This window comes from Stenella coeruleoalba, assembly GCF_951394435.1.
Source record: "Stenella coeruleoalba genome assembly, chromosome: X".
In the NCBI taxonomy this organism is placed as follows: Eukaryota; Metazoa; Chordata; class Mammalia; order Artiodactyla; family Delphinidae; genus Stenella; species Stenella coeruleoalba.
Window position 1 is genome coordinate 13,497,376 of NC_137152.1, and position 14,131 is coordinate 13,511,506.

The 14,131-nt window shown below is 49.9% G+C and overlaps 1 protein-coding gene across 1 annotated transcript in view; it reads left to right on the forward strand.

The window, feature by feature from the left end:
• The first annotated feature begins 318 nt into the window (after positions 1 to 318).
• The window catches only part of NHS (NHS actin remodeling regulator), a 347,396-nt gene continuing 333,583 nt past the window's right edge, over positions 319 to 14,131 (forward strand). The window contains exon 1 of the mRNA XM_079911197.1: positions 319 to 1,121. Coding sequence (XP_079767323.1) covers positions 593 to 1,121 — 529 coding nt within the window. The 5' untranslated portion in view covers positions 319 to 592. The remainder of the gene's footprint in view (positions 1,122 to 14,131) is intronic.

Consider the following 14,131-nt stretch of genomic DNA (forward strand, 5'->3'; position numbering starts at 1 on the left):
TCCTCCCAGCCCAGAGAGGGAGACAGATCCCGGGCGCAATTGCTCCCCGGAGCGGCCGAGGGGCGCGCGGGGAGAGGCCTGAGCCGGGGTACTTTCAAACTGAGGCGCGCGCACACCCACCCACCCAGACACACACGCGCGGGGGTGCGCGCGCACAGGCGCGCGCGCGCGCACACACACACACACACACACACACACACACACACACACACACGCCCATTTATATAGGCGGTGGCGGCGGCAGCGGCCGGGGCGGCGGCGGCGAGCGCAGGAATGATGGAGCTGAGCCAGCCGACCCGGGTTGGAAGCAAGTGAGGAGAGCCAAGGCGCGCCCCGGGATTTCTGTGCCCCGCGCTTGTCATCCTCCTCAGGGAACGGTGCACGCGGAGGAGGAGCGGCTGGACTGATTTGCTAAGGGGAGGGCGGGGACGAGGAGGAGGCCAGGTGAGCGAGGAGCCCCCTGCGTATCCGGACTCCCCGAACGCGCCTTTGCCCGACTCCTAACCCCTCTCCACCCAGGTGGGCGCGCCCGTTTCCCCGCTCGCCCGGGGCGCTTTGAGGAGACCAGAAAGTCGCGGCCCGGCTGCGCGGGATGCCTTTCGCCAAGCGGATCGTGGAGCCGCAGTGGCTGTGCCGGCAGCGACGCCCGGCGCCTGACCCGGCGGAGGACGCGAACAGAGGCAGCGCTGAACCGCCGCCGCCGCCCCTGCAGCTGCCCGGCCGACGGGACGAGGCCGTGGCGCCGGGGCCGGAGGATCCTCCCCGCGCGCCCCGCGCGCTGCCCGCGCCAACCGACCAGGCGCTGCCGCCGCACGGAGAGGCGCCCGCGGCGGGCGAGGAGAGCGCGGCAGGGGTCTTGGAGGCGGCGTCAGCGGCCGGCGAGGCGTCCTCGGCGGCGGCCGCGGCCGTGTTGCTCATGCTGGACCTGTGCGCGGTCAGCAACGCGGCGCTGGCCCGCGTCCTCCGGCAGCTCTCGGACGTGGCCCGGCACGCGTGCAGCCTCTTCCAGGAGCTCGAGAGCGACATCCAGCTCACTCACCGTCGCGTCTGGGCGCTGCAGGGCAAGCTCGGTGGCGTGCAGCGCGTGCTCGGCACGCTGGACCCCAAGCAGGAGGCAGTGCGTGAGTACCCGCGCCGTCCTCCCGCCCGCCCGGCGCTCCGCGTCGGCGCCGCACCCTCGCGCCGTCCGCGGTCGCCGCAATCCCGGCGCCGCGCCTGCTGCAGCTCTGCACCTTACGCTTGCCTCCCCTGAGACCCACCCCAGGCCTCCCGGAGTTCGGGGCAGGGACGCAGACGCGGAGGGGAGAAAGTTAAAGGGGCAGTCTCGGGACTCGAAGGCAGCCGTGGGCTGAGAGGGAGCATTTATGGGAACACAGGAGACAGGGGGGCCTGTCATTCACCTCTGGGGCTCGATTTCTCGGTGCCTCCCCGGCGGGGCGGGAGGTTGGTGCAACTTCTGTGGTTTCCAGTAGCCCATCCCGGAGCCCTGTAGTCCCCCCACCCCCACCCCAGTGCGTGCTTGGGCCGCTCGAGGAGCAGTGAGTGTCCTCTTAGGGCTTCTGCAACGCCGTGGCGTTTTTGTCCCTCTTACTGTGACCTCACGTGCTGCACCAAGCCCCGAACTTGTGCCTTGCGTTTGTGTGCGACGTAGCGCGGCGCCATTCGCCTCCCGGAGTGAACTCCGAAGAGCTCTGCTCCAGCCTTCTGGCCTGGGAGGGGCGTGGATGGAGGAGTGTCCCCGGCCCTGGGGAGATCGATGAGACCCTTGGGCATCTCTTCTGTCCTGAACAGAACAGGGTTCCTACTAAATGGCTGTCTGTGCCATCTTCTCGGAGGGGTTCCGCCCCCCTCCCTTTCCCCCAACGTGGAATGTCGTCCAAATTCACCCGTGTGTACAAGACCCCTGGACACCTTTGCTGCCCGTTAACTTCACTCTTGCGACATCCCAGGGCTCCCAATAAATGTCATCCTGGCGCTCAGGAGAGTCCCCTGGCACACGGTTGGCTAAATCGGGAGGCGTTGGAGTCATTTAGGAACAACCGGACGGTGGGCGGGGGCCGTAAGCCAGCACGCCGGTCCTTTGGCGCCTAGTCCAGCGGCTGCGACGCTCGCAGCGAAGGTGATGTCAGCGGCTCTGACTTACATAAGAAGCTTCCCCGGTTGCTGCAGCAGCTGCGCCGGTGGCGGTGGCCGCGGAGCGCGCGGGGCGGGGGCGCCCTCACGGCATCCTTCCCCGGGGACTTCCGGGCACCTCAGTCCCGCAACCCGCACAGCCTCCTAACCGACCCCCCCGCCCCGTTCGCGCACTACCCCCCCCCCAAAAAAAACCCCTCTGAACCCCGCCCCGGGAATTCGCTGCTTTTCTGCAATAACAATAATAATAAGCGTAATGAATAAATGATGTGCGCGATCGGTTTTCGCAGCTATAAAAGACCCGGAGTTGGGTTAATGACTGGTTGTTTAAAAGGGCAATTCCGGGGATGAGTTCTGGAAAGAATTAGGACTGCCGTAGGCCAAGTCGTATTTTACTTTTGGGACTTGAAATGAGCGCTTTAATCCTGCCTCCTTTTTACCTCAAACCACACAGCAGGGACCGGCCCTTCACTTTCAACAGCGCTGATATCTGGGGAGTGTGGTCAGGGTGAGTGGTGATTTCACTTCAAAAGAAGTGGAGGGAAGTTTTGCAGACTGTTGAGTGGTGCATACATTTCCCGTATGTGTGTGTGTGCGTGTGCGTGTGCGTGTGCGTGACCCACTGCACCTTAAATTAGATTTCTCACAAGTGAAACTCAGCGATGGAGCAGAATGAGTTCTCTTCTCCCCTTTTTCTTTAGAGGCAGGAGGGGGTAGTTATGTACCCAGAATTTAATATAATCCTTTTCACTGTTTGGAGTACAATCTAATGGTGAATGGAGAAGAGAGGGGATTTTTGGTGTGTGCATATGACTGATGAACATATACTCTATTTGTGCATATTTATACATGAATAAATAAATGAAGATGGGGCTCATATAATACGAGGAATAGACTTCAAACCTATTATTTTTACGTTTTTCAAAAATGGTGTCTCCATACTTTGTGCACAGACCTCTCCTCTTGTCCAGATAAATTTAGGATGGCATTGTTCCTGTTTGATGTCGTAAAAGGCATTACCTTCGGGAGGAAAAGCACAGTATTCTGTGTCTTAATTTGGGCTTCCCAGTGTGCAGAGACGGAGGCAAGGATTTCTGTGCAAGGAGTTTATTTGAGAGGGGATCCCAGGAAGCACAGGGAGGGAGTGGGGAAGTGGGCAACTGGGGTTCAATCCAGCACACACCTCAGAAGCATCCCACTGAGGAGTGAGGACGCTGCAGTATTTCTCCACCAACTTCCATCGCTCACTGATGGAGAGCACCTGGGGTATGAACTCCCTGGCTCCTGGGCCTGCCCCCGGTGTGGGCTCGGCAGGCTCCCGGGCCAGGTAGAGAGATGCCAAAAGCCTATGGTGTGTACCGGAATGTCTGCAGGGCTTGCCTGGGGAGGGGAGAGGGGCCGTGTGTGGGTGGAGTACCAGTGGCGTCTGCTACCTCATGCATCTCTCTTTAGCATTGCTCAAGGTCTCAGGGAGCTTCAAAGGGAGAGGGAGCCTGGAAGTGACCGAAGTTCTCTTTTCTCTCCCTTTGAATGTGTCTGGGTGCCTCCATGCCCCCTGTATAGCCTTCCCACCCGGGTCACCATTCTCCATGCTGCTTCATCCTTGGACAGCTGCTTCCTGTTGCCCTGAGACAGGCTGGAGTGGTTTTTGCGGGGGTGACATGATCTGACACACACTTCAGCAAAGTCGCTCCGGAGGCAAGTCTGGAGCTGGTAGACCAGTTAGACAGTGTGAGTGGTGACCGTGGCTGGGACTAAGGTGACGGTGAACAGTGCTTGGATTCTGAATTCACTTTGGAAATAGAATTGACGGGACTTACCAGTTGGTTTGGGTACAGGGTATAAGAGCAAATAATAATACTAATTGTGGATGACACCCAGCGTTGTTGTTGTTTTGGGCTTAAACAGCTCATAGAAGGTCCATTTCCAGAAATGGGTAAGGTTCGTGGAAGAGTGGATCTTTTATCTTTGGGGGCGGGGATGGAATCAATGCTTTTCTGTTTGTGCCATGTTAACTTGAGCTGCTTGTGTCTTAGACAATTAGACGTGTGAGTTCAGAACTGAAGAGAGAGGTCCAGGCTGGAGATGTAGATGTGAGATGTAAGGGTAGAGATGATACGCGAAGCCCTGGAGCTCGGGACCGTGTAGAGAGTAAAGAAAAGGGGACCAAGACTTAGCCTAGGGCAGTCCAACTTGGGAATTTTAGTAGAGGAGAAGAAAGACTGAGGAAGAGCAGTGAGCAAGCTAGAAGGGAAATCAGGAGGGCATGGTATGATGGAAGCCAGGAGAAGGTGTCTCAGGAATGGAGGAGGAATCGTTTCGGTCAAATGCTTCTGAGAGGAAGATGAGCGCTGAGGCAAGGCCATTGAGCTGGGTACGTTTTTAGCAATGAGTGGCCCGGCTAACTGCTGTGTAAGTGGAGGGGTGGAGAGGAAGGCCACATAAGAGGGGATGAAGAGAGAACAAGTATGGTATGGTCTTTTTTATTTTTATTTTTTACATCTTTATTAGAGTATAATTGCTTTACAGTGGTGTGTTAGTTTCTGCTTTATAACAAAGTGAATCAGTTATACATATGTTCCCGTATCTCTTCCCTCTTGCGTCGCCCTCCCTCCCACCCTCCCTATCCCACCCCTCCAGGCGGTCACAAAGCACCGAGCTGATCTCCCCGTGCTATGCGGCTGCTTCCCACTCGCTATCTACCTTACATTTGGTAGTGTATATATGGCCACTGTAGCTACTCTGTGGGTAGCTAATAAAAATCTCATTGTGGTTTTAATTTGCATTTTGCTGATGGCTTGTGAGATTGAACACCTTTTCATATATATTTTTGACCGCTTGAATATTCTCTTTTGTGAATTCCCTGTTCGAGACCTTTACTCCCTTTCCAGTAAGGTTCTTTGTATGTTTTTTTCTTGTAGGAGTTCTTTATATGTTGTGTATATGAGTTATTTGTGAGCTATAGATATTGCAATTACCGTCTCTCTGTTGTGTGCCTTTTTCCTCTCTTAGTGTTACCTCTTGGTGAGCGGAAGTTCTTATTTTCATGTAGTCCGACTTAAGGATCCTTTTCTTTATGGTTAGTGGTCTTCGTGCTCTGTTCTGTTTGTTCGTAAATTCTTCACTGACCCCATGGTCGTGAGGATATTCTTTTATGTTCTAGAAGTTTTTTTTTGTTTTGCCTCTGTCGTTTAGGTCCATGATTCACATGGAATTGATGTTTGCAAATAGTATGAGGTAGGGATCAAGATGCCTTTTTTCCATGTTAGATGCACAGTTAATCCACTGCCATGTCCTGAAAAGACCATCGTTTTCCCATCTCACCGCAGTAACACGTTTGTCATCTAGCGAGTCGATTTATTTTATTTTTAGTTAACATTTATTCAGTTCTGCTCTATGTCAGGCCCTATGCTAAGATTTTATATGAATCATCTTACTTAATCGTCACAGCGACTCTATGAGAGTGATTTTCGTACTTTACTGAGGATTAGCAACTTGCTCTGGGGAGCAGCAGCTAGAAAGCGCTGGAGCCTAGAATTAGGGTCCAGGTCTGAGTGCACAAACTATTCCCAAACATCAGTCTTTTCTCCCACACGTTGCTGCACAAATCCAGGGGAATTACAGTATGAAAATCAAGGCCCTTCTCGATACGCTTCTGTCCACTTGACGTGTCCCTCCCTGCCTTCCCCACATTCCACCCCAGTCCAGTCACACTGAACTACTGGCTGTACCCCAACTTGCCAGGCTTTCTCATCCTTCGGGCCAATGTGTATACTACTCTTTTCTTCTGGAACATTTTGCTGGCTCATTTCTGCTCTTTCTTTGATAATCAGTGGACACGTCATCTTCTCTGTGAAGTGGAATCTGATTCCTTGCCTGCCACCTCCCGCCTCCGAGTTTTCTAGAACTCTGTGCTAACCTTTATCTTAGCTTTTCTCCTTCTGGACGGCAGACTGTGTTGGCGCCCTGCTAGATTCCTTCAGCCCTCACCTCTCATTCTGATGGCTGCTAACTGCCAACTCCTGTGACTCTGCCTAGGGCTTTTTTTTTTTCTGACTGATGGACCGCGCTGGGCCTTGCACACAGGGAAAGCCAGAAGTGCAAGTGAATCATTGCCTCTGAAGTAGTACTCAGTCAATGATGGACGGGGCGTTGGTGGACCAGTGGCCTCACTTCCTTGCGCCTTGGAGGCGAGAGCTCTGAGGCACGTTCTACACCATCTCTCAGAGTTCCCCAGAGGACTGAGCTGCAGTTGCCCACAGTGGCGACTTAATTGGAAAACACACTGTGTATTCACTGCCTTCTTTTCTCCGTCTCACTTCTCAGTTACCTGTGGGTGCTTCCTGGGGTCGCCTCCCACGAAGCCTTCTTGCACTTGAACTTGCATTTGTACTCATCAGGTCTGGGAGAACCCATGTCAAAGCAACCTGTTTAATCTTTGAACTGTGAGGACAGAGACCTAGGGCTGGGAGTGTGGTAGAGGTGGTGCTTCTCATTCTTTTTCCCTAAACTCCTTCCCCGAGGGTCACTAGATTCGTCACATGGCCAAGCCCTCCCGTCGCTCTGTGCTGGGTCTGGAAATAACTTACTACCCTTTAGTGAGCTCACAGTCTAACCTCTCATTGGCGTAGGAGGAGATCGTCAGTGCTTCAGAGGTGAGAAGAGGCTGGAAAGGAGCTCAGGTCCACGATGACCGAGACACACCCGCTCAGTTCCTCAGCGTTTCCTCGGCCAGCCTTTGAGGGGACTGCTTATCGTCCTGTAGAATGGGCAGGTGATGACGGCCCCGAGAGACCCACGCTCCCTGTGTGAGATGCGCCATTTCAGCCAGAGCAGACCCAGGACCTGCTAAGCCCAGACGTAGACGAGGAAGTTACGCAGGGGGTGAATCGATCATTTGGGGTCGGTATGGCAGTGCTAATTGTGGGTTCAGCCTGCTTTGGAAGGATCATCCTTTTCCTCCCCTTTCTGTTCGTTCTACCACTCGCAGAAACCCTTTGCAGTCTGCTTAATGTGTTTTTAGGGGGGGATATTTTCGGAACTGTCGTTAGGCGTCTTTTCCTCCTGGCTCTACTCAGTGAGTTCTTCTGAGGCATTATGATATCCGAATAGCTCCATTGAAAGCTGCTTTTAAACCCATCACGGAGCTACTGAGAAAAACGTAATCTTTCAAGTGTTAATAATTCATGGGTGTAATTTCCTCATAACCAGTAACAGCAGCACATTTCTTTCTGGACTTGTTGTACTGGATTGGGTATTTATTTATTTATTTATCTACTTAATATTTATTTATTTACCCGTGCCGGGTCTTAGTTGCAGCATGCGGACTCTTAGTTGCGGCGTCCAGGATCTAGTTCCCTGACCAGGGATCAAACCCGGGCCCCCTGCGTGGGGAGCGTGGAGTCTTAACCACTTGGGCCACCAGGGGAGTCCCTGGATTGGGCTTCTAGATCAAAACTACCAAACTGCTTTACCTCGGAAATCCTTGAGGTTCTGTTGGGCTGATATTGCTAAGATGGTAACAATAAAGATTCCTTTCTTCCTGTTTGTGGAGGCATTTTCCACACAATGCCATCAGGAAAGTGTAAATGCCGCATAAGTGCTCAGAAACATCTTCAGTCTCCGGGCTTCTGGTCTACGGTGGGCATCACCTTTAAGTTCCAGTCACATATGACATCTTTCCTGTTGTCCCACGTCAGCGCAAACGTCTTGAAGATCCATTGACTTCATATAATGCTTTGAATTTTTCTTTTGTGGCCGCATCCGTGCCTTGCGGGATTTTAGTTCTCTGACCAGGGATCAAACCCTGGCCCCCTGTAGTGGAAGCACAGAGTCCTAACCACTGGACTGCCGGGTAAGTCCCAATGCTTTGAAATTTTAGAACAAAGACAATTTTAAATGCAGTTGGGATTTTGTTTTGATAGTTCAGTTGAATTTCTTTTTAACTCTAGTAAAAATCGTGAACCAAAAGATTTTGTGGGACCCTCGGTTAAAAACAATCATGGGAAGAGTATCCCAAGACCAAACTATCAATCACAGAAATTCCTGCAAGTTCTTTTTGCATCAAGAATTCCTCATGAATCACATCTTGATAGTAAGTGAAAACAAAAGATAATGAGGTGAGAATGGTTTCTGAATGTAAGGCTCTCATTCTAGGGTCTAAATTTGTTGAAATAAGGTTTTGGAGAGCACTCTTAACCAGACCGTAAGCCCACAAAGGGCAGAGACCCTGTCTGGCTCATCTCTGTAAATGACTAAGACAGGCAGGGTCAATTTTTGTTTCTGACGCTAATGTCTGTCCCTCAATCTATTAATGAACATGAGAAGGTTTGAGTGTAGTGAAATAGGAATCTGAGGACCTGGGCATCCGTATGCTGAAACATTCCTTAATTATGAAACACCCAAGTCCTTCAAAGTGAAATTAAGCAAGAACAAAATGAAGTTAACAAGGGTTGGACAGTCTTGGGATCTTAGAGTTGGGAAAGACCCTAGTGTCCCTCAAATCCAGCCTCCCACTCAGGGTGGGACTCTTTTTAGAGATGTCCCAAGCGGAAGCCCATCTAGTTTCTATGCGCTCTGAGACTCCTAGGCGTGGCCACCCACACCCCAACTTTATTGCTGTATAGTTCCCATTCTCAAATAATCCTTATCTACACTGAGACTAAATCTGTCTTTTGGCAATGCCTGTCTTTCAGTCCTAATCTGCTGTCTGGAGCCATATGGAATCTGCTTATAATCTCTTTTCCAGGACCTCTTTAAGTGTCTAGAGGTGACTGTTATTGTCCCTCCTAAGCTTTCTTCATCCCAGGTGAAACAACTTCACTTCCTTCAACCAGGAATCTTAATGCCACAGAGGCTTCCTCTGTTCCATTTGTGTAGTTGGTATTTTGAACTTAAATTTCACAAGACTCCCCCATTGTCTCTGTTAAATTGAATCTTGCTTGCTTTGCTCTTTCATTTCCAATCAGTGGTGATGGTTTAAAATCTTGATTCAGTGTGTCAGCTACTGCCCACAGCGTTTTGCTCTTTGCAGACATCCTCAACATGATGCTACCCCATCACCCACATCTTTGATAAAATTATTGTTCCGATGTACTCAAGGCCAGAGCACACTGGCAGGCGGTGCTAACAACATCCCTCCAGGCTGACGTGTATTAATCACTGTTCCTTGGGTACCATTGTTGCAGCAGCCCCGAACGCTCCCCCCACCTTCCCATTCAAACCACATTTCTCCACCTTGCCCACAAGATCTATCATCATGAGTGATTGTCACATGGTTTGCTGAAATCAAGATACCATATGTCTGTAGCATTTCTTTGATCTCCCAGTCTAATAACCCTACTCAAAAGGAAAATGAGGTTAGTCTGGCTCAAACTGGACTCACAGCCATCAGAGGGGCTATTTAAATTTCCTTGTGTATAATGGATAAAGAGTTTATTTGGGGGAACCCGCTTTGGTGTTCGCCATCGAAGGACTGTAAAGCTGGACGGCAAGGGAACTCTCTGGGTCCTAGAGTCCATTTCTCTGGCTCCAAAGTGCCTGGTTTGTCCAAGGCAGAGAATCCCAGTGCCTGTCCCTGCCTTTCTTTGAGGATACGTGGTGAGAACTTTATGTCCTTGTGCTCTGTTCCTTCAAGAAAGGTCTGGAATTCACAACCTTCGGAGTTTGCTTGGGCTCAGTTTGAGCAAGGTTGTCGGGTATCTGGTTTATCTAATTGTCGAGAGGAAGCTAGTACGTGGTTAAGAGTATGGAAGCTGAAGTTAGACCACGCGCTTCAAATCCTGGGTCCCCGGTCTTCATCTATTATGGGATGGAGATAAAAACAGTACCTGCTACATCAGTTTGTTGACAGGGCCAGAGGAGTCAGGTTGAGCGCTCGGGCACTTAGAGCTGTGCCTGGTACATGGTGAGCCCCTGGCAATTATTGGCTGTTATTTTATTGGTACTATAATTGGATCATGCAGAGCGGGAGGCCTGTGTTAATTTTTTCCAAGCAGGTGTAAACCTGTGCCTGAATCTGTAATGCTGGGTCAGGGGGAAGGAGACAGCTGACCAAGCAGTTCTCTGTCCCTCCGTGTGGTCAGACGGCTATTAAGATCTCTATGTTCTTTGTGGCCTCTTTTTTTTTTTTTTTTTTTCTTTTTGCGATACGCGGGCCTCCCACTGTTGTGGCCTCTCCCGTTGCGGAGCACAGGCTCCGGACGCGCAGGCCCAGCGGCCATGGCTCACGGGCCCAGCTGCTCCGCGGCATGTGGGATCTTCCCGGACCGGGGCACGAACCCGTGTCCCCTGCATCGGCAGGCGGACTCTCAACCACTGCGCCACCAGGGAAGCCCTTTGTGGCCTCTTTTTGTTATGCAGAGAGGTATCAAAATAAAATGACCAATGACCTTAGTATCCAGAGTCATTCATTTATTGTATTCCAGGCACTCTTCTAGGCCCTTGAGTTTCACCAGTGAACAAAAAGTTCCAAACAGTTTACAGAGGAGAGAGAGAAACCATAAACAACAAACCTAGTATTACTTGTAAGGAGAGTACAAAGCACGTTCGCAGGTGTTAAGTGTTATGGGCGAGGGCCGTCCAGAGGACTGGAGTGAGGTTGCCGTTTTCAGTGGGGCGGTCAGGTGGGCCTCATTGAGGAAACGGCATTTAAGTGAAGATTGGGAAAAGGTGAGGGAGTTAATGAGGTAGTACGCTGGAGGACGTGTTTCAGCAGAGGAAACCGGAGATCCTGCCAAGGCCCTGAGCTGAGAGCGTGCCTGGTGTGATGGAGGGCTGGTAAGGAGGCCAGTGTGGTGGCTTTGGGGCATGCAGGGAGGAGAGTGGGAGGAGAGGAGGCCGGGGAGGGGGGCTGGAAGGCGGCTCGGCGGGGTAGAGTGTAGTAGGCCATCGTGAGTGAGGACTCTGCCCTTTGCTCTGAGTGAAGTGGCGACTCACTGGACAGTTTCAAGCCTAGCAGTAACATGATTGACTTCTTAGAGGTTAAAAGGATCACTTTGGCTACTCGGTCAAGAAGAGACTGTGGGAGAGGCAGGGGTAGAAGCAGACAGACCAAGTCCGAGGCTGTCCTGGTGAGAGACAGTGGTAGTTTGGTGGAAGTAATGAGAAGCGGTTGGTTCCAGCTTAGAGCTGTTGGCATCTTTTGTTTCATGTTCAGGGCTGGGCACCTCGGCCCACACAGAAGGGCATAAAATTGAAAAGGAAAGGACCCCCCCACCCCTTACTCTGCCGGACTTGCTCCAAGGGAAGCCATGTTATAACGTTTCATGCTCCTGCTAGGAGGAGCGAAAGCAAATTCTCACACGTGTCTAATGCGTTTTGCAAAGCCAGTTCTTTATTTTTATTTTTACTTTTTTTTAACATCTTATTGGAGTATAATTGCTTTACAATGGTGTGCTAGTTTCTGCTTTATAACAAAGTGAGTCAGTTACACATATACACATGTTCCCGTATCTCCTCCCTGCAAAGCCACTTCTAAACGTCCAGGCAGGCTCTTGTCTCAGAGCCTTGTTGATTAATCTTATTTTGCTGTCTCGGAGCAATTGAAAAGACAATAGTCTTTTTACAACAGAAACTAACACAACATTGTAAAGCAATTATACTCCAATAAAGATGTTAAAAAAAAGTCCATGTATAATTTGCAGTGAAATGTACAGCTCTCAAGTGTGTAGTTTGGTGAGTTTTAACAACTGTATTCACCTGTGTAACCCACCCTCCTATTAAGATGGCGACTCTTCCGTCTCTTCAGATAGATAGTACTCTTCTGAGGTTAGAAAACAGTTTTTGAACTCTGGTGCCCTCACACCAGCCCCTGTCAGGCCTGTTGTATGAATATGGGCGTGGAAGATAAGAATTCCACAGAAACTTCGGGACCATCCAGTAGGATCAGGCTAAGAACTAGAGATTCCATGTTTGAGATTTGCAAGGGAGCAAACTTCCAGTTATAACATAAAAGTCCTGGGGATGTAATGCACAGCATGGTGAGTATAGTCAATAATAACGTATATTTGAAAGCTGCTAAGAGGGTAGATCTTCAAAGTTCTCATCACAAGAAAAAAAATTGTCACTGTGTAAGATGGTGGATGTTAAGTAGGCTTCTTGGAGCAGTCATTTCACAATATATACCAATATTGAGCCATTACGTTGCACACCTGAAACTAGTGTATGGCCGTTGCATCCCAATTAAAAAAGACTGAAAGAAAAAAAACAGATTTCTAACACAAATTGGGACAGTGGAGTTTCCTCACTTTGGTCTGATGCCGCTGTTTATAACATCTTGGTGCCGAGCTCTAGGGAGAGCACGGCTTGACACAAGGATAAGAATCTGGCCTCAGAGGCCCCAGGGGTAACTTAGAAGTAGGAGTTTTTCTAAGATAAAGCTAAAATAACATTTAAAAAGAGATGGGAAAAGAAAGAACTTACTACTCTTAAGCAAACTTGTAAGTAGCAGGGAACGCTGATTTGTAACTGTTTTCAGCTGATGCTTGAAGCCTGGCTGGAGGATGAGGAAAGTTGTTTAAAACGTGATTTCTAATTATTATATCTAAGTGCATTTAGATTTGTGGAATAAGAAGCCCTACTCTGGAGTTCAGCTACTCTTGATTTTTACTACTAGACAACTGAGGGAGGAAAGAAGTAGGAGCTATGAGGAAGGATGACAGCCAGTGAGACAGTGTTCATTAGATTATAATATCAATATTTGTTTCTCTCCAAAGTGCATCTGGACTCTGTTCCTCGAGCCTGGGTTTATATGTGTATATTTTTACATCTTTATTGGAGTGTAATTGCTTTACAATGGTGTGTTAGTTTCTGCTTTGTAACAAAGTGAATCAGCTCTACGTATACATATGTCCCCATATCTCTTCCCTCTTGCGTCTCCCTCCCACCCTCCCTATTCCACCCCTCCAGGTGGTCACAAAGCACCGAGCTGATCTCCCTGTGCTATGCGGCTGCTTCCCACTATGGATTTATATTTCAATAGTACGAGTAAAGCTGTATTTTCCGTGTGAATTTCGCATCAAAGCTCTGCTGCCTCAGCCCGCCGCCTCCTCGCCCCGGAAGTGCTCCCGTTTACAAGATGGCACACGTTCATTGAGACTTTGATGCTAGGGCTGAGCTTTGGGGGCGGGGAGAGCGCGGCATGAATAAACCCCACGGAAATCCTTTTCCATGTGAGAGTCATGGGGTTTTCTGCTTCATAAATAGCAGAGAGGGATGCTTCAAAGTTTGGGGCAGTGTTGGGGGAAAGTGGGCAAACCAAGAAGAGACACCGGGAAGGCTGTCGTGGAAGGTTTTCGGAGAGTTTCACTTGGGTTAAATGCCTTCAGTGTGAGAGAAGAGATTTTGGAGCCTTGCTCAGGTATCAGATGTCACTGGAGCTCATCTGGCAAAGTTTGAGCTTTCGCTAATTAAAACTAATCCAGTTGCGCGAAGGAAAATATATTGCATAAGGTTGCTGCTTGTGTGGCTTTATTTTAACCCTTTCCCCGTAGCCTAAGACCGGCGAATCTCAGGCTGGTGTCAGAGTGGGAGGTGATAGTGAGAAATAAGATTCACTTACACGCTCATTTGAGTAAAGACAGTGAGAGGTGTAGCCTATTAAGAGCATTGGCTGGTCAAGGTCAATTGGAAGCCCTTTTGGGTTTTCTTGATTGATTTGCCGATTCACAGTTTTGAACAGCTGTTGAGTGAGAAGGAAAATTTAAAACAAAACAAAACGAAACCCAAACCAGAGAGACACCCTTCTTTACTTCTCAGGTTGGACTTTCTTTCCGAGTTGCTCTGTCCACTTTTCTGTGGCCTATTCACCTTGGTTGGATCAAGCCCCCTTTAGGGAGCTTGGGTTCAAGGTTTGTACCCTGAGGGTCTGGGATTTTTTGTCATGATCACAGGCTGTGTTACGAATCCCAGTTGCCTTTCTAGTGAAAGGCCTTTGATTCTCTCAGTTCTGATACTTGCCAGCTATGCAACCTTGGACAAATTTGTAGCCTCTTTGTCT